Genomic DNA, 25,258 nt, shown 5'->3' with positions numbered 1-25,258 from the left:
CTAGAGCGGCCGGGGCGGCGCGCGGGCGGCACGCGGGGATCGCCGGGAGCGGGGCGGACGCTCGCGCTCTTCCTTCCCTCCCAGCCTCCGCGCCCCGGCGCGTTCTGGCTCTGGACCCGCTATGGGCGCCGCCGCGTGGGCACCGTCGCTCTTGCCGCCGCGTGTGTCTCTCCTGCTGCTGCTTTTGCCGCTCCCGGGGCTGCCCGTGGGCTCCTGGGATCCGGCCGGTTACCTGCTCTACTGCCCATGCATGGGTAAGGCCTCCCGAGCCTTCTGTCCAAGTGGGGAAACCGAGGCCCGGAAAGGAGAAGCCACTCCTCTGAGGCGCCCAGAGGTGCCTTGACAGGTCCGGGAACGGACTCCAGCGCCGGACAGGGCCTGTTCCTCGGCTTTCCGCCCCTGTGGCAAAGACACTGAGGGGCTTCTCGGTCCAGCCTTCCATTTGGCAGATGAGAAAACCGAGGCCGGGAGAGGTTACGACGTGTCTTGCGCAAAGCCTGAGCCAGCCCCGAGTCCAGTAAATGGACTTAGTGGTGTAGGACTTGATGTCACTGACCCAACGCTGGCTCTGGGCGATTCATTCAATACATGTTTATAAAGGCACCTACTGGGTGCCCAGCCCTGTTCTCTGCTCTAAGGATACGGTGGTGATAAGTCAGAAAGCTCTATGCCCATGTGGAGCCTTCATTTTAGTTGAGAAAAACAGACCATAAAAGATAGGCATAAAGAGTAAGTAATTGCATATCTTAAAGGAGACTAAGTGCTATGGGAAAATTAAAATAGAGCAGAGTAAGGGAGAATCTAAAAGCTGTCAGAGGGGTGCAGTTTAAATGGGGGTGGTGGAGAGTCATTTTAAAGTTACTCATTCCTAAAACCCTCCAGTCTCCTAACCATGATGGTCTGTCCCTCTGTGCATCATCTCCACCACACCCTTCTCCGGAGACGTTCCAGTTGCAGGCACAGTTATCCCTTTCTGTTCCTTACACAGGCTCAGTCCTGCAGCCTGTGCTATTCCCTAACTGGGAACACCCTCCTCTTGCCTCTGTGCCAGACCAAGGTCTTCCCATCCTCAGGCCACAGCTTATAAGTGTCGCCAGAAAGGACTTCAGTGACCTCAGCCCAAATAATCTCATCATTTCCTCCATCACCAAACATATTTGTTTATCTTTACTGTCACCCTGCCTTCCCTGGTGGCTCAGATGGTAAAGCGTCTGCCTGCAATGCGGAAGACCCGGGTTCGATCCCTGGGTCGGGAACATCCCCTGGAGAAGGAAATGGCACCCCACTCCACTACTCTTGCCTGGAAAATTCCATGGACGGAGGAGCCTGGTAGGCTACAGTCCATGGGGTTGCGAAGAGTCAGACACGACTGAGCAACTTCACTTCACTGTCAGCCTACCTGGACTGTGAATGCCTTGAAGGCAGAGACCTTGACCTTCTTGCTCACTCCTGTGTCTCAGCACCTAGCAGAGATACTGACACATTGTGACCTCTCAACATTCTTTGTGGAATGAATGAATGGATGCCATGCTGGGGAAGACAGAAACAATCAGATAGGGCCCTTCTCCCTGAGGCACTTACAGGCTGAGGAAAGGGCCAAAGGCCAGGAAATGGGAAAGGACATTCTAGGAAGAGTGGAAGAACCACAAGTAGCTTATCCAAGGTGGGAGACGGAGGATGGGGACTGAATGTGGCAGAGGCGTCGTGAAAGGATCCCAGTGAGTGAGGCATTGGAGTTACCCCTTTGTGTACAGAGGGGAGGAAATAGAAGGGCACCTCTGGCTGATGGAATAGCAAGAGCAAAGATGTGGGGGTGGGGATGGGAAGTGCAGAGCATGTTTGGGAAACAGCAAGAGCCTGGAATGACTAAGGCAGAAGAGGCAGGGCCTGAAGGGCCTTGACCATCAGACCCAGGAGTCCAGACTTGGTCCCATGCTGCCAGCTCCCTGGCTCTCCTTGGTATCCTGGTCCTCCCCATCCCTGGCTCCCTTTCTGAATCTTGCATACCCCAAGCCCTCAATGCCCCAGTCCTCACTTCACCTGCAGTATACCATCCAGGGCGTTTTGGGAACCAGGCTGATCATTTCTTGGGCTCCCTGGCATTTGCAAAGCTGTTGAACCGCACCCTGGCTGTACCTCCTTGGATTGAGTACCAGCATCACAAGCCTCCTTTCACCAACGTGAGTACCTCCTGCCTGCTGTTTGCCCTTGTCTACCTTTCCCTAGTCATGCTCACCACTGCTTGACCCCAAGTCCTTCTATAGGGTTTTATCTCCCATCCCCCTGAGTTTGCCCTCTCCACCACCCAGAACTGTCCTCCCTGGCTAACTCAATAACATTTATTCAGCACCTGCTTTCTGAGCACTGCATGAGGATTAGTTATTTTCCTCTCACCACATTTCTATTAAGAAACAGGTTTAGAGAGGCTAGGTATCTTAGCACATTCACACAAGCAGAACTGGAATTCAAGCCCATGTCTGTGTGACTCCAGAGCCTGTGACTGAAAGCTCCAGACTCCATTTCCAGCCTTGTCTGGTCCCACCCATTGGTCACAGGTGATGGGTGCTATTATCAGTTATGAGGGAGAAACTGAGGCACAAGTTAGTTAATAACATGTCCAAGGTCACAAACTAGAGGAGTCTGGCTCCCACCTCATCACCGGGTCCCTTAGAATGAGAAGTCCAGCATTGTCTTAATTTCTTGCATATTCTTTATGACTTCCACTGGCCTGATGTCTGTTTTTGTTCACTTTTAACTCCAGGGGTCTGGTAGTGGGAACTGAGTTAATATTTAGTGAATTAATTTTGAAAGTTCTTAATAAACTTCAAAAGGTTATATGCAAAATACCCATATTTCTTTCTTACAGCCTTTTCTCTGCATAGTTTTTATTTTTTCTTGTGCATGCCATTTTTAGAGAGATTTTTAACAGAGGATAAAAGCCAGAGTAATGAGGTCACAGCCTGAGTTGGCCAGTTACTAGCTGTGTACCTGGTCAGGGTACTTGACTTCCTTGTGCCTCAGTTTTCTCATCTTTAAAATAGGCTGGAAATAATTATTGCTCCTTCCCTCAGTGAGTTAGTGATGGTGGTATCCCTCCCTCTCAGAATCAGCTGAGCCGATCAATGTAAAGTGCTTATGACACAGAGAGTCCTCAGTAACTGGGTACAGTTGATGCTCTGACTTTTTGCACTTACTGTTACAGTTCAGACATGGTCCATTCATCTCCTGGTTCACTTGCCTTCTCTTCTCAGCTAGGAGTCTTTCAGAGTTTCTTCTTGCTTTCTACAGGTTACTCAACCTACTTCAGTTGGACTTTCCTTCCCCAATGGGACTGTTCTCACAGAAGGTCACTAGAGACCTCAGAATTGCCAAACCCAGGGGTCATTTCTCGATCTCTATCTCATCTGACCTCCCAGTGGCACCTGGCCCCATGAGCCTGTCTTCTTGAACTTCCTTACTCCCCTGGCTTCCAAGGCACAGCCTGTTTCTGCTTTAGCCTGACCTGTCTGCATTTTCCTCTTTGTGCTACAGCAAGGGCTCCTTTTTCCCCACCCACTGTTTAAATGTTGGTGTGTCTCCTCTTTCTGTTTGCTTGTTAGCTGTGTGACCTCAGATGAGTTATCTAGATTCTGTCCACCCAGGTTTCTTCATAAGTAAACTAGGGATGGCTGTATTCCTACCTTTCACAATTATGGGGTCAAGTCCATGAAACATGATGAGTATAGCACCTGGCGCTAATCCAGCACTCAATAAATATTAGTTGCTTTTATTACTATTATTTGCTTTGTTCTAAGTTTCTGTTGACTCTTGCAGCTTTCTTTATTCTCCATGTACCTTCCAAATTTATCTGTGGCCCCGACTCTCTGACCACAGGCCCAGTGTTTCAAACTCCTCAGCCCTTGAGTCTGCTTGGATGACCCACAGAGCCAGCACCTTCCCCTCAAACCTATGTTCCTGCCTGTATTTCTAGCCTTAGTTTATGTCATCTCCATTCACCTGGGTACCAAGCCAGGAACCTAGACGTCATCCTAAATGCTTCCCTTTACTGTGTACTTCACCTTTCTTTACATTTTCTAACCTGTCCATGCTTCCCCATCTCTCAGAGTTACGAGAGATGCTCAGACATATATGTTGAAACAAAACAACAAAAATACATGTTGAATGAATTGTTGTTTTGTCGCCAAGTTGTGTCCGACTCTTTGCGAGCCCCTGGACTGCAGCACACTAAGCTTCCCTGTCCTTCACTATCTCCCAGAGTTTGCTCAAACTCATGCCCATTGAGTCAGCGATGCTGTCTGTCCATCTCATCCTCTGTTGCCCCCTTCTCCTCCAACTCATGTTGAATGAATACTTGAACGATAAAAGGACCATTGCAGTAGCCCCCTAATATTTCTCTCCCTCCTCTAATCTTACCATCAGGACATTCTCTCTTCTGTCACCAGAGAGATCTTTCAGGAAAGCAGATCTCATATTATTTCTGCTTAAAATCCTTTGCGTGACCTCATTGCTAATAAGTAAGGTTCTCAAAGTCTGCTCATTGGAACACCAATGGCTTATGTAGAACCAGTGCAGTGGTTAAGTCAGTTTGGGAAATTCTGTTCTCAGTTCTTAATTCCCCCCAAATTTGGAGATTCAAAATCCATGTTAGTGTATTAAAGGTCCTGAGAAGTCCTGTCATAAAGAAACCTGCTTAACGTAGCTTTTCTCAGGCCTGTTTATTTCTGGAGCCTTTTTATTGCAGAACCCTTTACCCACCTGAACTAGTGGAACATGCTTGGAAACTCTGACCTATAGGATAAAGTCTAAATTGTATTTCATAGTGTTCCAAGAAATTTTCTTAAGTCTCAAAAAATGCAGAGATTAATACAATCATCATCCATGTACTCACCATTAGCAGTGATAATCATTAACATTTTCTTGTATTTGCTTCATCTTTTTTTGTTGTTAAGAAACAAAAGGTTACAGATAAAGTTGTTAAAAGATAAAGTCTATCTTGGTTGGAGGCTACTCCTAGTCCCTCCCCCATGCTCAGAGGCAACCACTATAATGGACTTAAGTATCTTTTTTTTTCCTTTTTCTTATTTTTTTTTCTTAGTGTCTTTCAGTGGAACTTCTTCTAAGTTCTCTCCAGTACTGCTTCCATTATGGCACTGAGCGTCCTTTATCCCTCTCCTGGTACAAAGGGCAAGAACTTGTCTAGGGCAAATACCTAGAGATAGAGGGTGCATTTAAAATTCTATTTTTAATAGATGCTCTAAGAAGTTATACTCCAAATGTATAACCTCTTAGAGGCTTTAAAATGTATGCCTCTACTATCAGCTATATCTTTTCCAATAATTGGAGTTAAGCTTTTAAAAAATATTTATTTTATGTATTTTTGGCTGCGCTGTGTCTTCGTTGCTGCGTGCAGCGAGTAGGGGCTACTCTTGGATGTGGTGCGCGGGCATCTCATCACAGTGGCTTCTCTTGTTGCAGAGCATGGCTCTATGGTGTGAGAGCTTCAGTATTTGCGACACGTGGGCTCAGTAGCTGTGGCTCCCAGGCTCTAGAGCACCGGCTCAGTAGTGTGGCACATAGGCTTGGTTGGTTGGCAGCATGTCGGATCTTCCTGGACCAGGGATCAAACCCATGTCCCTTGCATTGACAGGTGGACTCTTAACCGTTGGACCACCACAGAAGCCCAGAGTTAAGCTTTTAAACTTTTGTTGGTCTCTTGAGTAAGAAGTGGTGTCTTGTAGTTATTGTCATTTTTCTTTTCCTAATTCTAGTGAGCCTGCACATCTTTTGAGTGTATTGGCTATTTGGGTTCTCTTTGCTGTGAGCTGCTCACTCCTTTCCTGCCCATGTTTTCTTTTGTGTCATTTATCTTCTTTCTTACAAATCAGTAGGCATTTTTGAACATGAAGTACATTAGTATTTGTCCTTTAGTTTACAGATGTTTTCTCCCAGCCTCTGTTCTAAGCTTGGTGTCGTTTGTCAAAAATTTGTCACTGACATGAAGTCTAAGATCTCTGGGTCATAGAGTGTATGGATTTGTTGGGTTTTTTTTAATTAAAAATTTTCTTATTTACTTGTGGTTGCACTGGGTCTTTGTTGCTGTGTGCGGGCTTTCTCTAGTTGTGGTGAGCATGGGCTACTCCTAGTTGCGGTGCACAGGGCTTCTCATTGTGGTGGCTTCTCTTGTTGCGGCGCACAGGCTTCAGTAATTGCTGTACATGGGCTCAGTAGCTGTGGTGTGCAGCTCTAGGGTGTGAGGGCTTCATTAGTTGTGGCGCATAGGCTCAGGAGTTGTGTTTCTTGGGCCCTGAAGTGCACAGGCTTCAGTAGTCGAGGCTCACGGGCTCTAGAGTGTGCGCTCAGTGGTGGTGCACAGGGCTTAGTTGCCCTGTGGCATGTGGAATCTTCCTGGACCAGGGATTGAACCCATATCCCCTGCATTGGCAGGCGGGTTCTCATCCACTGCACCACCAGGGAAGTCCTAGAATATATGGTTTTAATGGATGTCTTTGAAGCAGCCACTAGGATACTGAGGGGAGGACCCTCCACCCCCTGCTTTTCCCCACTTTTCTTGTAGGTCCATGTGTCCTACCAGAAGTACTTCAAGCTGGAGCCCCTCCAGGCCTACCATCGAGTCATCAGCCTGGAGGACTTCATGGAGAAGCTGGCACCCACCCACTGGCCCCCTGAGAAGCGCGTGGCATACTGCTTTGAGGTGGCAGCCCAGCGAAGTCCTGATAAGAAGACATGCCCCATGAAGGTGGGTCCTGTGGGTCAGGGGGGCCCTTTCTGCCTGTTCCAGTTCCTCTAGGCCTGAGACACTGCAGGATAGCAGTACGTGGGGGAAGGCACCAGAAGAGCCTGGAGTAGAAAGATGGAGCTTTCAGCCGCATTTCTGGCATTTGTCAGCAGTGTCACTTTGAGCGGAGGAGTTTGCTTCCTCTGAGCCTTTATTTCTACCTACAAAATAAAGACGCCAGTCCCTGCTGTGTCTTGCTCACGAAGCATCATGAGGGCCAGGAATAAGAATGCTTGTAAACTGAAAAGTACCACATCAGTAATGATAACTAGTACTCACATAGCACTTATAACATGCTAGGTACCATGTTAAGAGCTTTTCACATATTATCCCACTTAGTCCTTCAACTGTTTCATGAGGAAAGTACTATTATTATCCTCATTTTATAGAGAGGACACTGAGTGCAGCAAAGAGAGGTTCAATATTTTGCCCAAAATCATATAGCAAATAAGTTGTGGTAATATGACTCCATTTTCCACCCTCCTAACTTGTATATTTTCTTGCCTCTCAGCAGGTAAATGTGAGGCTGTCATATTTATCAGAAGTTTGTAAATTTCTGGCACTTTAGGAGTAAGACAATCCCCAATATGTCTTTCAGTGTTTTGCTAAAGTCTGGGTAGGGTAGGTGAAGCCACGAAATCTGAGAAAGGAAACCTTGCTTTCAGTCCCAGTATGGCCCTCACTTGCTCTGTGAGCTTGAGCCAATGTCTTACCTTGTCTGGACCCTGGTTTCCATCTTGAAAATAAGAGCATGGATTAGCTGATCTTGAAAGTCTCTTGGAGCTCTTAGTCCATGGTCCCAAATCCAAGGTCAGCTCCCTCCCCAGACCCCCACCAATGCTGCAGGATTGGCAGGACATGGCATGTGAGCAGGAAAGACTCCTTCAGATATTGTGGTGAACATTTCCTGCTGAAAACCAGCCTGGAGGCCGAGCCACCCTCCTCAGCCCCCAGCCCAGGAATTATGAAGTGACATTCCTACTCGCCCATCCTATGAGAGCATTTCAGACCGAGTCAGATAGTACAGGGTTTCCCCATCCACAGTTCCTTGGCCCCAATCCCACCTGGCTTTCCTTCTTGCCCAGTAAGCCTTTGGCCACTCTCTTTCTCCAGGAAGGAAATCCCTTTGGCCCATTTTGGGATCAGTTTCATGTGAGTTTCAACAAGTCCGAGCTTTTTGCAGGCATTTCCTTCAGCGCCTCCTACAAAGACCAGTGGATCCAGAGGTATGTGGAGGGGGCATTTTTGCTGGGTTTAGGGGAGGAGTGGGGGGCCCACGGGCATTCAGCACTTTCCTGGTCCTCTTCCCTCTACCACACCCTGCACCCTGATGTATGAGACCAAAGGTGCGGCTGTTCTGTCTGTTGAACTTGGGATCCTATGTGATCTGTTCCCATCTCAACGCCTGACACGGTGGGACATTGACCTGCCACGAGGTTGAGCAAGAGTTTATCAGCCGATAAAGGATGTCATAAAAAGAATATTGTGCAGTCACATGCATCTCAATTTCCTCCTTGAGGCGTGAGAATCACTCCCCTGTTACCTTCCTCTTCACAAGGTGAAAATTGGAAGCCTCTTCTAGAGAAGAACAGCTTCAGGTGCAGACTGAGAAATGATGTCATCCTGATAATAATTGGATGTGCTTTATTAATTGCATTCCAGTAAACCCTATTTTAAAAAAAAATAGGTTAGCAGGGCATAGGCACAGGCTGTGAAATATTTATAGAGCATCTGTCACGTATGAGACATAGTGCTCAAAGGCCAGAGGTGACACATAAAAATGAGGAAGACCCAGTCTCAGTCTTCAGCCGCCTGCAGTCTAGATAAAATGATGACACTAACATAGTACACTTGCCACTGATGCTATAGCATGGCCAGAAAGAGCAGGGGCTTAGACGTCAGACCTGGGTTAGGAGCCATGGGGGCTTATGAATTCTTGCGTGGTCCCAGCAAGGCAAAGGAAGACTGATTTACCATTAGACAGCCCTGAGCTCTCAGGTAGCCCTTTCTTTATCAGATAACCCTGAGTGAGCCGGTCAAACTGTCTGACCCGAGCTTCCCCCTTGGTTTAATGGAAGGAGCACTATGGTATCTGCCTCCTAGTATATAAATCACATGACACATAGTAGACGGGCCGGTCCATGTTACTTGTTACTGTTATTCACGTACTTTATTTTATTTAAGCCTTTGAAAAATTTCATGAAGGTATTATGATCAATTTCCATTTGACTGGTGAGGAAACTGAGATCGGTGAGGTTATTTAAATAACTTGCCCAAAGTAATGCAGCTGTTGAGTGGGTAGCTGGGGTCTGTGTGTAAGGCTTTCATAGTTAATAAAAACTAATATTTATTTAGTGCATACTGTGTGCCAGTTGTTGTACTGAGTCTTCTCTACCTGAGTTTTCCAAGGTAATAGCTCATTTAATACATTCACAAGTCGGTGACAAGTGTTATTGTCATCTCTGCTGCACAGGTAAGGAAATTGAGACAGAGAGAAGTGAAATCACTTTCCTGAGCTTGATGCAGCAGAGCTGTGATTTGAACCCAGGCCACCTGACTCCAGAGCACCCATTCTTCATCACTGTGGAGAAAAGAGCTGTGCCTTAAACAGCTCCCAGTTCCTATTTGGGGCTTGTGTTCAGAGCTAATTCATGAGCTACTAAGGAGACTCAATCCTGGCAGAGTCTTACACCCCTCATAGTTGATCCTGCATAGGAAATTGTTGATTTCCATTTAATTACCTGCTTGGTCCTCCCCATTCAGCTCTGAATGAATCCAGAGCTATTGCCAGAAGGCAGACTGTCCTCAGAGGATGAAGATTTGCTTCTAAAATGCTGGGGGGGAAATGACACCAGTTCTAAAAGCAAATTCCAAAAAGCCAAAAAAGCACACAATCCTGGTTGGAGAAGGGACAATGCTACATGGATGCATCAGTCGGACAGCGTTGCTAAAACACTTGTTTGTGGCCGCCCCATCCTCTTGTTTGAGTTTGTTGAGTTGTTGGAATTATGTAAGGGCTTGGGTAAGCTTTTGCCTTTGAGCCAACTTTTTAGGTGTCCTTTCTTGCTGTCGGAAGTTGTCCTTCCATTGCAGGAGTGTGGTTGTCTGGGGAACAGCACTGGCGAGAGTCAGATGCTTCCCTGTTCACTGGGTAACTGCAGGTTGCTTCCCTTCTTAGGCCACAGTGCTCAATCTATAAAATGAAGGGATTGAGCAAGATGGATCATTTTCTTTCTTTTTTAAACAATTAATAAGATGACATTTTTTTTCTTTGTTTTTAGTTTTTAAAATATATTCATTTATTTGGCTGTACTGGGTTTTAGTTGCAGCATGCAGGATCTTTATGGGCTTCCCTGGAGGCTCAGTGGTAAAGAATCCATGTGTACTTCAGGAGACTCGGGTTCGATCCCTGGGTTGGGAAGATCCTCTGGAGAAAGTGGCAACCCACTCCAGTATTCTTGCCTGGAGAATCCTCATGGATAGAGGAACCTGGTGGACTACAGTCCATGGGGTCACACAGAGTCAGACATGACTGAGCATGTGTGCATGCATATGTGGGATCTTTAGTTGCAGCATGAGGGATCTGGTTCCCTGACCAGGGATTGAACCTGGGCCTCTTGCATTGGAAGCAGAGTCCTAGCCACTCCACCACCAGAAAAGTTCTAAGATCAGTCATTTTCAAACTGTTCTTTGAATTTTAAAGTTGTGGAGAAGCGCTTGTAGTGCCATGGAGGGGCCAAGTTAGAGCTGTTCAGTTCCCCTCTCCCACTACCAATCAGTAACCCTCTTGTATATCAGCTAAAAGTTTCGGTGGTCACAGGTCTGGGTGTACCAGGTTTAAATTAGGTACCTGTAAGAGAAACCCCCAATTAACAGCAGACTAACAAGACAAAAGTTTATTGTTTTCTTATGTAAAAAAGGACTGCAACCCAGGGCTGCGTGGAGGCTCCCTTGTGTCTAGGAATTAGGCTCCCATCTCTGCTTAGCTGTTCTGTTACTGGCTTTTATCCTTAGTGTCACCTCATGGGTCAAGATAACTGATGAAACCCCAGGCAGCTGGGGGTACAAAAGGAGCAGAAGAAGGGCCCCTCCTCACTTTTCTAAGGAGCCTTCCTTACAGCTTGCTTACACCAGCTCATTGGCCAGTACTTAGATGTGCAGCCATACCTAGCCCCAAGAAGTACTGAGAAATGTATTTTGGGCTTCTGTGTGTCCAGCTTGAAAGTTGGATTCTAGAAGAAGAGAATAAGGGTATTTCTTCCCCACTGAGGATCTTTTCATCTCTGCTGGTTCTGAATTTATGAATACCCTGATGGAGGTTTAATTCAATAGACATTTATTGCACTTTCACTGTTGGAAGACTGTGAATCATCAGGCTGAACCATTCTCTTGGCATGAATGCAACAGGTATTTGAGCATGTGGCTTATCGTTCTCCCTGGCTGTAGCCTTCCTGAGTGGATATAAACAGGTGGCATACAATTGGCAGGGCTGAAACCTTAAGGATGAGAAGGAGCCAGTCATGAAGAGCTGCAGAGAAAGGCAGTTTTTCATGTCATAACCGAGAGCTAGACTCTGCCTCGTTCATGTGCCCACATCCTCTGTACCCTGCATAATGTCCACTCACTGGTATCTGTTGGGCACACACGTGGGTGCTGTGCATGGAGAAACCCCAGCTTGGTAGGGGTGTCTCAGTGGAGTCAGTGTAATGGTAAAACACCCCACAGGCTCACTGCTCCCCATAGTAGGAAAGTGTTCCTTATTCAGCTGGACAGCTACCAGGCTCAGGGCCTGACTTAGGGTCACCAGCCAGGCATGTGAACAGATGGAGCTAGTCAAGGTTTCTTTCCAAACAGGACCCTCATTCCCCACTTTCACTCCAAACACCAGTCTCCTCATTGGGAGCAAAGGAGTGCATCAGTTTGGCTTCTCACTGCTTGTCATGTCAGTAAGGATGTCACATCCAGATCCAACCAAGATGGCTGTGTGAGCTGATCCAGATCCAGGTAAAAGGGGCACATATTCCAGACTTGGAATTCACCAAGGGTCAGCAGCAGATTCTTTCCCGGAGGTCAAGGAGGGCAGAGGTCCTGGTTTTATCCTAATGTACCAGCCCCCTGCTGCTGCTGCTGCTGCTAAGTCGCTTCAGTTGTGTCCGACTCTGTGTGACCCCATAGATGGCAGCCCACGAGGCTCCCCCTTCCCCGGGATTCTCCAGGCAAGAACACTGGAGTGGGTTGCCATTTCCTTCTCCAATGCAGGAAAGTGAAAAGTGAAAGTGAAGTCGCTCAGTCATGTCTGACTCTTAGGAAGTCACAACTTTATTTTTCATTTGAAGTCCTTTAAAGTGGCCTCTGAAAGTCACTTAAGGGCCTGGCCCATAGGAGGTACTCAGTTACTGTTCACTTCTTTTAACTCCTGACTACCTGATCTGGTCTTTCTGGTGAGATCCCTGGCTCATTCATTCATTCTAAGTATATTCATTGCACCTACTATGTGTTAAGGCCTGCACTGAGACTGGAAATCAGAAGAATAAGCCACAGATTCACCTTTTGAGGAACTTATTGACTGGATGGGGGAGCTGTTTTTAACAATAGTTAAAAACAAAGGTTCTGGAGGATTCTGCCTGGATTCAAATCCCTGGTCTGCCACTTCGTAGCTGTGTGACCATGGACATGCTACTTAACCGTTCTGTGTCTCAGTTTCCTTATCTGTGAAGTGAGAATAATGGCAGTACTTGCCTCATGGGGGCTCTTAAGAGACTCAAATGAGTTAATGTACACAAAGGAACTGGAACACTGCCTGTCCCGTGTATGTACATATAAAATTAAACTCTGCAAGACAAGTGTTAGATAGAGCCAGGCTGTTGATGAACACTTGCTCATTGCTTCCTTGGCACAGGGCTTGCACTCGTGTATGTGGCCTTCACCATGAACAAAAGTACTTGGGGTCTAGCCTCATGTCAGTGGACAGGGAATGTGGTTACTGAGCACATCATTGTGCAGGAAGCAGCAAAGGAGAAGTGGGATGGAACCCACTCCTAGGAGCTGAGGCTTGGGTGTGGCAACTGGTCTCGGAAGTTTGGAGGTGTTTGTGGTGTTTGGTCAGGTGTGAATAAAGAGTGGCCTGTCCATTGCAGCTCTTTTGCATGGGGGAAAGATTGGAACAGCCTCACTGACCAGCAGGAGGGGACTAGATAGATAAACTGATTTCTTCATGCAGATTGAAAACTTCAGGAGATGTTAATGTGATCCACACCATCAACATGGCCAAATCTCTGAAACAGAGAGTTAAATTTTTCAAAAGTTGTAATAGATTACATGCAGTATAATGACAATGATGGATATGGTGAGAGACAGAATTTTGTGAGAGCTTTCTACATGCCAAGCACTATTCTAAATGCTTTGCTTGTATTAATCCATTTGATCTTCTCAACAGCCCTCTGAAGTGGGAACTGTTATCAGCTCTATTACACAGATAAGAAAACTGAGGCACAGAATGGTTTTAGTCACCTGCCCAAGTTAGTGACATAGCCAACATTAGAACAAGGTCTTCGGGCTCTATAGTGCACACTTTCACCGTTGCACTGTGTAAAGAGCACACAGGATGATACCTTTTTATACAAATTGTGAAAGTGCAACCATTCATAAAACCGCAGTATCTGGAAAGAGGAGGAAGAGGGAAAGAGACCATAGGGTAGAGCTTTTATTTAGGTGTGTATTTTTAAAAATCTGAAACAAAGTATTAATATTTGCTAATTTGGGTCACAGGTATGTGGACTGTTAAATCATTTTCTCTTTTCCTGCATGCTCTGAAATATTTAGTCATTTTTCACTAAAATTTTTACTGAGGTAATTGTAGGTTCACGTGCACTTGTAAGAAATATTAATAATACAGAGAAATCCCCAGTGCCCTTTACCCAGTTCTCCCCAGTGGTAACATTTTGTGAAACTAGAGCACAGTATCACAACCAGGATGTTGACATTGGTACAGTCCATCCATCTTATTCGGATTTCCCCAGTTTTACTTGAACTCACTTCTCTGTGTGTGTATATTTAGTTTTATTCAGTTTTATCATGTGTGTATGTTCGTATATGCATTATCACAGTCAAGATACAGAACAGTTCTAAGATCACAGAGGTCCTTGTGTGGCCAGTTTATAACCACACCCACCTACACACACACACACACACACACACACACACACACACACACACACCCCCTAGTCCTTGGTGACCAGTAATCCCATCTCCATTTCTTTTTTCTCTACTTTGTCATTTCACAAATATTACATAATAGAATCCTTCAGTGTGTGACCTTTTAAGATTGGCTTTTTTCCACTCAGGATTCCCTTGAGATCCATCCAAGTTGTTCCCTCTACCAAGAGCTGGTTCCTTCTTATTGCAGTAGTGTTCTGTGGTGTGGGTTTGTTCTGCAGTTTGTTCAACAAGTCACTTGTTGAACGACATCTGAGTTGTTTCCAGTTTTTGACTATTATGAATAAAGCTGCTGTGAACATTCACATACTAGTTCATGTGTCAATAGAGGTTTCCATTTCTCTGGGATAAATGCCCAAGCATACAGTTGCTGGGTCATATGGTAAGTGCTTGTCTAGTTTTATAAAAAAAAAAAACTGCCAGACTGTTTTCCAGAGTACTGTACCTTTTTCATAATTTTAGGGAAAGGATTTTGACTGGCAGAGGGAAGGCATACCAGGTGGAAGGGAAAAGTCTGCAGAGATCTGGAGTTGGAAAGTACTTTGCAAGTTTATGGAACAGTGGGGCATCTTGTGTTGCTGTAATATAGTCTGGCCTTAGCTAATGAGAGAACACAGGTTTGCTCTTCACTCATGCAATCAACAAATCTTTACTGAGCTCTTATGTGTATCTAGACACTGTTCTGGACACACAGAGATACTGCCTTCAGAAGCCTGAGTCCAGCAGAAAAGATGGGTGAAATAATGACAAGGTGCACTGTGAACAAGGGGAAGGGAGAGCCTTCGGCAGGGGATGATGGGGGCATCTTCAGACCTCTGGTGCTCTCATGAAAGCAGGGATCACGCCTGTGTTACTCTCCTCTGGGCCTCAGCATGTGGTAGGCAATCAGTAGATATGCGTTAAGTGTTGAGTGAATGATCTCATCCACTGTACACGCTCCCTGTGAGTGTGACCTGTTAGCAGCTGCACTTCCTAATCCCACCGTGTGAGTAAAAGGGCAGAGACTCAGTCTAGACACCCCACCCTGGAGTGAATTACCGCCCCACAGATTGGAAGCCAGCATGACATACAAAGGGCTGGAATGCTCTACTGTAAATTTTTAATTGTTAAACAAGCAAAGAAGGTTGTAAATTCCTCATGGCGGGACAGTATTGCATATTGTGGCTGTTGCCGCTGCCAAGGTCTCTTATCAGCCCGTTGGTGTTTCACAACCTCTCGTGCTTCTTGCATGTTACAGGGGCCCCTCCGCAGGGTCTCTGGGACATGGTGCAATGCCATCCTTTTTTCCGTGGGGGTGGCAGCCAGACTCTCTGTGCATCGTCTGTCTGACTTCTTCTCATTTTGTCTTCTGCCTAGATTTTCCCCAGAGGAACATCCAGTGCTTGCCCTGCCTGGTGCCCCTGCCCAGTTCCCTGTCCTGGAGGAGCACAGGCCCCTCCAGAAGTACATGGTGTGGTCAGACGAGATGGTGAGGACAGGGGAGGCCCAGATCCACGCCCACCTCATCCGGCCCTACGTGGGCATTCACCTGCGCATTGGCTCCGACTGGGTAACTTCCCCCTTCCTCTCATGGCTGGGTTGGACATATCCATGAGCAGGACCCATGTCTGTGACACTGAACGCTGAACCCATTGCACCAAGTCCTAGCCAGGGCAGAGAGACCTCACTCGGCCAAGCTGATGGGGCTGTGCCCCACAGTCCCACCATGGACACATCCGAAATGTGGCTTCAGAGTGCTTGCTTGGTAGTTCTCATTTTTAACAGTTGCCCTTTTTTCCTCATTTCACAGATGGATAAACTGAGGTATCAAGCTAGGTTCTGAGTCAGGCAGCAAGCCAGAGAGAGCCCACAGTCTTCCGCCCCAGCTCAGTGTTAGCCAGTCGACTCCTTGTTGAAAAACAAGCTCTGGAGGTTGGGTGGGGCTCCCAAGAAAAGAAGATATCATCTTCCAAATTCAGCAGCTGCTTAAATGTGCAGAAACCTCATCAGGTTATCCTCCCTGTGAAAATAACAGGAGCAGTACGGACGATCTCCTTAGTTTATGTAAGAAGATATGTATATATCTGTGTGTGAGAAATACTCATTAATGGAAACTTGAAAAATACTCAGAAGTATGGAAATTAGATAAAAATTCATTCAGTGTCATTTGAGGAAGCAGTCACATCCACATGACCCCCTTCCTGCCCCTCCACAAAGTAAAGGAGCCAGGACCTGTACTCTCCTAGGACATAAGAAAATATAAGCTGCTTTTTTTTTTTTTAATCTAGCATAATGCTAATACCAAACTCATTAAAAGCTCAGCTCAGGAAAATAGAGTCCATTATCACTAGTGAACATAGATGCCCAGATCCTAAGTAAAATATTACCGAGTAAAATCCAATAGCATATTAAAGAACAAGCAAAAGCAACACAAACAAGTAAAATTTATCCCAGTGATGCAGTGAAATTTATTATATTAATGCCCAAAGAAGAAAAATCATATAGTCATCTCAATGGATGCCAAGAAAGTGCTTGATAAAAAGTCAGCATTCATTTATGATTTAAAAAAAAGAAGAAAAACAACTCTTAACCAACCAGGAATACAAGGGGCCCACCTTAGCTTGATAAAGTCTATCTCTCCGAAACCCACAGCAAACATGCACTTCTTGGGGCTATCAGAAGTGTTCCCACTGAAGTCAGAAATCAGATGAGGCTGCCCATTATCACCGGCATAGTTCAGAATTCTGCTGGAAGTCCCAGATAATGCAGTAAGACCAAGAAAAAAATTGTGAAAAGCCAGTATCCCCTTAGCACTGTTAACTGCTGATGCATTTCCCTTTTCCTCAGTGGTTTAAAACAAAAAAAAGTTGCACTCTTGTATCACCTGCCTTTTTCCCTTTCCTGGGCTCTTACTTCTTGGGTTGTGGGCAGTGGCTCTCTATAGCTCTGTCCCCACCTGCCCCACAGAAAAACGCGTGTGCCATGCTGAAAGATGGAACCGCTGGCGCCCACTTCATGGCCTCCCCACAGTGCGTGGGCTACAGCCGCCACACCACCGCCCCGCTCACCATGACCATGTGCCTCCCTGACCTGAAGGAAATCAGGCGCGCTCTGAAGCTCTGGGTGACAGCGCTGAACGCCCAATCGGTCTACATTGCCACCGACTCTGAGAGTTACCTGCCCGAGATCCAGCAGCTCTTCAAAGGGAAGGTACACGTGGAGTGTGGGCCTGGAGGGAGAGCAGCTGGAAGGGAATCAAAGGAAGTGCCAAGGTGCTCCCTCCGCTCCCACCTCATGCTTCATGTTCTCCCACCACCAGGCTTTTGCTTGAACATCCTGTTCTCTAGTTCCTGCCCTTCTTTAAACCCCAGCTCAGACACCTCCGCCGGGGCTCTGCAGGCTTCCCTTCATTCCTGTTGCTGCTGGATCCCTACTGGGAGCTTTCACAGCACTTGATCACATCTCCTCCCGAGACACCTAGACTGTGAGATTCATATAGAAACATGTTTATTTCCTCCCAGGAGCTGTGGCTCCTTGAAGGCAGGATCCAGGGTAGACTCACTGTTCTGTTCTTCGGAGTCTAGCCTGATACTTTGACTTCCTCCAGGGCTGAGACCCCGCCTTACCCTCACCAGTGGCTAGGACAGTGCGTGACACATGGTAGGCTCTTGGTAAATGTTTGGTGATTAAGGATATTGAGTGGGCCCTGGGGGACAGAGCGGGTGGGGGGCGGTCCAGTGCCACAGAAGGATTAAGAGCATGGACTGTGGAGCGTTGGATCTTGGGCTCTCCTCCCTGTGCAGCCTTGCACAATTTACTTCACCTCTCTGTGCTTCTGTTTCCTCATCAATAAAATGGGACTGAGAGTAGTTCTATCCTGTGGGGTAATTTTGAAGATCAAATAAGAAGCTAAAACTGGTCTGGTACAAAATAAGTTGTTGATAAAGTTAGCTGTCATCGATAGTAGAAGTAGGTGGTTGATGAATACAGGAAAGGCTCTTTTGTGCTTCATAAATGCTTAAGGAAGGGGTGAATAGTAGGGGTTTGACATAGGAGTAAGTAGTAGAATGGGCTTGGTACTGTGTAAATGAAGAATAGGTAATAAGTAATTATGTATTGGTAAAACGGTGGAGTTAATAGTGAATATTCAGTAAGACTTTGGAGTGCATAAAGCCCCTAAATGCTTGTGCAGACCTTAAAAGACAGACATCCGCTTTCTAACAGTGGGTACCCTTGGCTTTATGTTGAGGGGCTCCCTTTCCCTCTTTTACGGGCTTGTCAAGGAAGTGCCTTGTAGGGGAAGTGCCAAGTCACAGCATTCTGGTCCCCACCCACCCACTTTATAGTAGAATTTCAGAGCTGGAGACCTTGGAGCACCTCCGACCCAACCTCTGCATTTTAAAACTGAGGAAACCCAAGTCCCAAGAAAGGATAGAATTTACCCAGGAGGTCTCAGAGCTAATTTTAGTGGGCATGACACAGAGCGGGTAAGTTTCAGGGTGTGGGTGGAATTGTTCAGGGGATTTTGGCCATGATTAAGCTGGTATTATTTTTCTGCTACCATCTGAATAGCAAGATGATGATTTTTGTTACATCAGAAGTCTCTGTGTGACAGCAAAGCACTTTCAGCCCCAGCTCTGCCCACACCCCCTACCTCTGAACTAAATGGAAGGACTTGGAGAGTCCCAGGGAGTTTTTTGTGAGTTTTTAGAGTTGGTATACTTGCTACACCTTGAGCCTCTTGCCATTTCTACTTCCTGTTCCTGTGCCACTGTTCTTGCCCTTCTCACTCCTCACCTCCTTTCATGGGCTCAGCCTACCCTCTCTCCTGAACTAATCCTTGCTCATCCATTAAGCTGGGGCAGTGCTGAGCTGGGGATACTGATAAATAAGATGTAGTGCTGCCCTCCAGGGCTCACAGTCTAAACTCAGGAAAAGAGACTTGCAGAGAATTATAAGGTATGCCACAGGAGAGGGCCCGGCTTGGGTATGGGGGCTCGTTCACTCACTTGTCCAGTCCCCAGATGCATATTGAGACACACCCCCGTCAGAAGTGACCAGCAAACCAACACAGCCCCAGCCAGGTACAGGAAATGGGCGTTAAGCAGAGAATCGCTGAGTGAAAGCTACACACGAAGGAGATGTGCGCCACAAAGGAAAGGAGTGTGGTTCTGTGCACGTGCAGAGCAGAGGAGCCTGGACTAGACTGAGGGGGCCAAGGAGGGCTTCCCTAAGGAGATGAGACTTGAGCTGCAGAGTCAGAGTTAAGTAGGAGTTAACCGGGCAAAGAGACAAGCACCCCCAACAGAGGGAGGAGCATGCGTAAAGATCCTGAGATAGAAGGGAGCCTGGTGTGAAGTGGCTGGAGCTCAAGGTGGAGAGGCAGCTGAACAGGCCTTTGGCCACATTCAAGATCTGTAGTCTTTATCTGCAGAGCAGTAGGGCACCAGTTAAGGGTGCTCAGCTTGGGATAGAGGGAGGGAGGAATAAGGGAGTAGGGGAATCTGTGAAAGTGTTTTTTGGCTGCTTTCCTATGATATCTGGGCTTCCCTCATAGCTCAATTGGTAAAGAATCCACCTGCAATGCATGAGACCCTGGTTTGATTCCTGTGTCAGGAAGGTTCGCTGGAGAAGGGATACCCACTGCAGTATTCTTGGGCTTCCCTTGTGGGTCAGCTGGTAAAGAATCTGCCTGCAATGTGGGACACCTGGGTTTGATTCCTGGGTTGGGAAGATCCCCAAGAGAAGGGAAAGGCTACCCACTCTAGTACTCTGGGCTGGAGAATTCCATGGACTGTATAGTTCATGGGGTCCCAAAGAGTTGGACATGACTGAGCAGCTTTCACTTTCACTTTTCCTTTGGTAAGCAGACCAGTAGAAGAAAAGATTATGGTGACCAGCCAGGGAGTGGTAGTCCATCAAGAAAAAGGTTCACCTTTGAGGAATATCTCAGGGATAGATTGGACAGGACTTTAGTCTCAGAGGCATCCAGGCAGCAGGACCAGTTGGGTGGGGTGCTCTTTGGTCAGATTGTGGTTTGGTTGGAGAAGCCAAGACCTTGAGGCGAGGGCTTTATGAAAAAGTCAGACCTTGAACTGAGCCTTGAGAGTATGGTCAGGACTACAATGGGTGGGGATAGGCATTCCTGGCAGAAGACACCAATGAGCAAAGGCAGAGTGTGAATGAGTGGTGTGTGTGTGGAGCTTAGGATTAAGGTCACCATCTGTTAGGCAGCACTTCTCTCAGGCACCCCAACCCTACGTGTTAATGCTTTGTACGCCTCCTTCTATGTCTGTGACTCCAGCACAGAGAAAGAAGGTGAGGGGTGGCTGCAGGCCTTGGCGGATCTGGCCACTTTGTCCTGAACCCTGGCTAAAACGCCCTGCCCTTCCTCCTGCAGGTGAAGGTGGTGAGTCTGAAGCCTGAGGTAGCCCAGATCGACCTGTACATCCTCGGCCAAGCTGACCACTTTATTGGCAACTGTGTCTCCTCCTTCACTGCCTTCGTAAAGCGGGAACGGGACCTCCATGGGAGACCATCCTCCTTCTTTGGCATGGACAGGCCTCCTCAGCTGCGGGATGAGTTCTGATCCTAGCTGGAGCACACCACCAGTCTGAGCTGTTCCCTCCAGCCAGGCCTGGCAGCCAGAGGTGCTCCCACAGTTGATCCCCCAAGGATCAGAGACCAGAGAAAAGTACCAGGGACTTCCAGGAGGAGGAAGACAGTCCATCTCCCAGGACACGGGACTTCCAAGCTCCTAGTGGCCAGACATCTCCCTTTCTCATATGCTCCCTATTGCTTCTCCTGGGAATTTCTCATACCAGCAAAGTAGTCCAAGCTCTGTCTTTTGGTCTGCCCTGCTCTGAGGAGGCTGAGATGCTCACTTCTCTTCAGAGAGATTTTATATATAGAAAAAGAGATTTTTATAGTTTTGATACAAGATCATGACTCCCCTATAACTCTCCCTTATCTTAAAAAAAATCAGTGAAGTTCATTAACGTAGGTACCTAAAGTGACCTTAACAGAATGTGGATAAGGCTAGGGGTGGGTGGGTGTATTGACTGCTTTTCCACATGACTCCCCAAAGCGGCCCTCAGGCTCATCCCCACTGCCTGGCCTGAGCCACTGTCAGCCCCCACTTCCTAGGCCATCTCCAGGGTTTGGGGCATAGTCTTCTCCGTCATAAACACTATGCACAAAGAAGTTACCGACCACAGTGTTGGCAGTACGCCGCAGACGGCTGAGCGCTGCTCACACAGCTCGTTCCCAGCAGGGAGCACCTGCCATCAAGCCAGGCTGTCATGGTATTGCTCTCAGAGTCTCTTGGCGGTTGGTGGCTTGCCCCAAACGTGGCACCATCAGTGTCTATAACACATCACCAGGGCCAGGGCTTGCTGGCCTGCTGGGATCCTTTTGAGGTCTCGTTATCTCCTGTTCCAAAGGGCCTGGTTGTAGAACTTTGTCATTAAATTGGTTCCAGGCCTGTCCTCCCAGCCTTCCTCCTGCAGCGGGAGCCTTCTGACTGTATCCTCAAGGGGAGTGGTCACTAAGCCCCTGACCAGATGGAAGATGCTCAGTACCCAGGAGCCATCGCATTGCATTCCTGGGGTTGTCTGCTCCATCCCATCCAGTGTAGTCTCAGCCAAGCCCATGAGACCTAAAGTGTTACGATTGTGAGTTTCTTTGTCTCTCAAATGCTGCAGTGGTAAAAATTCATGACCCCCGAGACGCGGTGATTTTTCGGTCTTGAGGAAATTCTCAGTTTCCTCAGGGTCACACAGCCAGAAGTGGTCAATCCAGATTTGACCTCCAAAGGGCCAGTGCTGATAGCCAGCCTGCTCTATTCCTCCAGTTCACAAGACCCAGTTTACTGTGTGTGTGTGCCGTGGAGGCCTCAGATGGAGAAATGGTCAGCTACCTTTTGTCCCCACTGGGCTCTACTCATGGGTTTGCCACTGCCAGGAGCCTTCAGGAAGGGAGAATCCGACAAGAAACAGAAAACCCACCTGAAGCTTACAGTTCTCTTGGGTGGTTCTAAAATTCATGTCTGTTACCTGCTGATTACTTCCCCGCCATGTGACCTCCCTTGGCCTTCAATCCTGGGAAAGTGGGGGAGACTCTGATGAAAGCCAGTCCCAGAGCTTCTCAGCTCTGTCCCGTGGGTAGCCTTTAGGAAGAGATGCCTTTTTTTCAGGGCATACTGAATCAGAGGCTGAAGGGCACCAAGGATCTCAAACAGCGAAGATGGCATTTGCTGCTTAGAGCTGCCATCAAACTCTTAATACAGAAAGGGCATTTGTATTTCCCATCTGGGGAAAATATTTTAAATCCTGGGTGGACTCAGAGATAGTTTATCTGCTCAGACTTGTTCATAAGCCTCACTGAGGGACATGGGAGCGAGCCCCTGCCTCTATTGGGCAGTTGGTAAGGTGTGGCTCTCTGACTGATGTCATTTGCTGCACACGCTTGAGAGTCTGGGGCTCAAATAGGCTGCCCAATCCTCCTGATGAGCATCGGCCATCACAGTAGCTTGTGTTTCTGGAGGTGAGGGCGCTAGAGCTGTAGTCCGATTCGGTGTGTTTTGTAGGCGAGCACTTTATTCCTTTGACCCAGTTTCCCCACCTATAAAATGGTGATAAAACCGACGACGGGGTTGTTGAACGGCCCCAGTCAGATAAAAGGAGGATAAGGGCCCATTGTAAACTTGAAGGAGACAAAGGCCCGTACGTGGCTGTTGGTTAGTGTGACTGCCTCTGGTCACACGCCTCCTCTCTGCCGGCCACTGTGCTTGCTAAGTGTTTTATGGATGTTCCCTGGTTTAACCCCCACCTTAGCCCTGGGAAGTAGAAACTTACTCTTTCTGCACAAGGCAGGATTAACACTTGGAAAATTCTCAGTTTCCTCAGGACCACACAACTGGTAGTGGTCAGCCCAGATTTGACCTCCAAAGGCCAATGCTGTTAGCCAGCCTGCTCTGCTCCTCCGGTTCACAAGACCTGGTTTACTCTGTGTGTGCACCATGGAGACCTTGAATGGAGAAATGGTCAGCCTCCGTTTGTCCCCAGTGGGCTTCAGCCGTGGGTCTGCCACTGCCAGAAGCTTTCAGAGAGGGAGGATCCCCCAGGAAAGAGAAAGCCCACATGAAACTTAGAGTTTTCTTGGGTGATTACTTAATTCAACATGCTTTCATTCAACAGGTGTTTATTGACCAGTTGCCAGGCTCTGTGCTGGGTACTAGGGATTTAGCAGAGGATCAGACATAAATTCTTTGTTCTCAGGGAATTTGCATTCTAATAAATAGAAGGCATAATAAGCAGATGTATCGTGGGAGGTGTTAAGTGCTATAAGAAAACTAAAAAGGCATGGTGGATGCAGAGCGGGAGCAGTGCTGGTTTAGATGAGCTCGGGGAAGGCCTCTCTAAAGAGCTGCCGTGGAGGGGGCCATGCTCGTTCAGCGTTTTGGAGGCAGCGCAACAGCAAGTGCAAAGGTCCTGAAGCTGGAATGAAAACTAGCAAGGGGGTCAGTGTGACTGGAGTGGCAGAAGTGAGGCAGGGAACAGAGTAGATGAGAACAGGTGACATGACCCGTCCTTCAGCCTAGTTAAGATCAAGCCTTGGCTTTTATTTGGACAAATGTGGGAAGCCTTGTGGGGTCTGAACTAAGGAGAGTCATGGTCTGATTTACCTTTTTGTAGGCTGCCATGTGGAGAGGAGATGGGAAGGAGGAAGAGTAGAAGCAGGGATGCCAAGATAGAGGTGTCATAGGGATGCCCACAAGAGAAACGATTGGGCTCAGGTAGAGGTCATGGCATTGATTGTGGTGGAAACTGGTCAGACTCTGGATGTATAAAATGACTTTTAAGTTTCAATGTTTTATAAAAAATGTAAGTCTTTACATAGTTTTAATCATGCAGTATATACAATTTAATGTCCTGGTCTTTTTACTTAATAGTGTATCATGTTTTCTATATTGGTACATGGTCTGAATAAGTGTTTTTAACGATATAAAATTCCACTGAGGGGTGTCCCATAGTTTATTATGTCTCATAGTTTATTGTTTTATTATGAGAACTTAGTATATTTCAAGTTTTTTACTATTATTATTTGGAAAATATTTTTATTTGTAAGTTTTTTTTCTGTTATCTAACGTTTTTATTAAGATAAATTCCTAGAAGTAGATTTGTTAGATCAACACTTAAAAGCTACTTTTTGGGAATTTCCTGGCAGTCCATTAGTTAGGACTTTACTGTCTCACTGCTGAGGACCTGGGTTCAATCCCTGATTGGGGAACTAAAATCTTGCAAGCTACATGATGTGGCCAAAAAATAAAATTAAAAAAATAAAGCTGCCTTTTGGAAAAAATTCAAATATACATAAAAATTGTAATAAAATGAACTTTCAGTTTCAACAACCCTCAGCATTTCACCAGTCTTGTTTCATTTACTGTCTCATTCCCAAGTCCACATACAGGAGACTTTTGAAGGAAGAGCCAGCAGGATTTGCTGACACGCTGCAGTGGAATTAGGAGGGAAGAGGAAGTCCAGAATGCGCTGAGGTCTATGGGCCAAGCAACAGGGAGGAGAAGTTGTCCCTGACTTTAATGGTGGTCTCCGGAGGATCCTTGGAGAGCTGGTTAATATGGCAGATTCCAGGGACCCACCTAGGCCTGAGGAATCAGAATGTCTGGTGTGTAGTGCCCAGGAATCTGCATCTTCAGATGCACCTTCAAGTGATTTTGATGCCCAGTAGCCCAAGACTTACTTAAATTGTATTTCTTGGACGTGCAGTGTCGACATCCCCTGGGGCAACTTGTTTGAACTATAGATTCCTAGGCCCCACTCTGGACCTGCTGAATCAGAATCTCTGTAGATGCAGCCCAGTGATCTTTTAACAAGCTCTCCAGGACCAAAAATGAACACCACCGGTCAGAAGGTCGTGGGGGTGATGCTGTGTGGTCAGCCAGCCAGCAAGCACTTATGGAGGGCCTTCCTTGAGGCCTGGCACGCCTGGAAAATTCCAGCAGGCATAGTCAGTGGTGTGGCTCTGAGAGGTCCCCGTCATGCTCAGTTTGTGTTGTAACGTTGACTTTTTTCTCTTTATTTTGCACTGGGGGAAATATTATATACAGCCCTTGATTTAATGGAGTTCATTGTTTTAGGATGGAGCAAAACTTACATAAGCAAAACAATGAGAGTTACACTTTTTGAAAATTAAGTAACTACCAGTAGAGAGGGTTGTGGATTAGGCAGAAATGGAGAAACTTGTGTT

General features: G+C 47.0%; 1 protein-coding gene across 3 annotated transcripts; it reads left to right on the top strand.

Annotated features, from left to right (window-relative positions):
* Positions 1-3: 3 nt before the first annotated feature.
* POFUT1 (protein O-fucosyltransferase 1) lies at positions 4-24,407 on the top strand. 3 transcript variants are annotated; one of them, XM_025263672.3, is made up of 7 exons: positions 15-254; positions 2,047-2,180; positions 6,575-6,757; positions 7,910-8,022; positions 15,368-15,560; positions 16,958-17,200; positions 20,391-24,407. In XM_025263672.3, the coding sequence occupies exons 1-7, from the start codon at positions 122-124 to the stop codon at positions 20,577-20,579; spliced, it is 1,188 nt and encodes a 395-aa protein (XP_025119457.3). In that variant the 5' UTR covers positions 15-121; the 3' UTR covers positions 20,580-24,407. The 3 variants fall into 3 exon arrangements, with proteins under 3 accessions (XP_025119458.1, XP_025119457.3, XP_006064475.3); XM_006064413.4 differs by having other exon boundaries at positions 16-254; positions 2,059-2,180; XM_025263673.2 differs by lacking the exons at positions 15,368-15,560; positions 16,958-17,200; positions 20,391-24,407 and adding an exon at positions 11,651-11,967 and having other exon boundaries at positions 4-254; positions 2,059-2,180.
* Positions 24,408-25,258: the final 851 nt, after the last annotated feature.

The sequence above is a fragment of the Bubalus bubalis genome, chromosome 14 (assembly GCF_019923935.1).
Source record: "Bubalus bubalis isolate 160015118507 breed Murrah chromosome 14, NDDB_SH_1, whole genome shotgun sequence".
Lineage (NCBI taxonomy): Eukaryota > Metazoa > Chordata > Mammalia > Artiodactyla > Bovidae > Bubalus > Bubalus bubalis.
The sequence above is the reverse complement of the archived record's forward strand: the minus strand, read 5'-3'. Positions and strand labels throughout refer to the sequence as shown.

What these genes read in the sequence shown, in the direction of transcription:
- POFUT1 (XM_025263672.3), top strand. Translation starts at nt 122, where the DNA reads ATGGGCGCCGCCGCGTGGGCACCGTCGCTCTTGCCGCCGCGTGTGTCT. An exon ending in AAAGACCAGTGGATCCAGAG is followed by an intron (nt 8,023 to 15,367) that starts GTATGTGGAGGG and finishes TCTTCTGCCTAG; the next exon opens with ATTTTCCCCAGAGGAACATC. An exon ending in TGCGCATTGGCTCCGACTGG is followed by an intron (nt 15,561 to 16,957) that starts GTAACTTCCCCC and finishes CCTGCCCCACAG; the next exon opens with AAAAACGCGTGTGCCATGCT.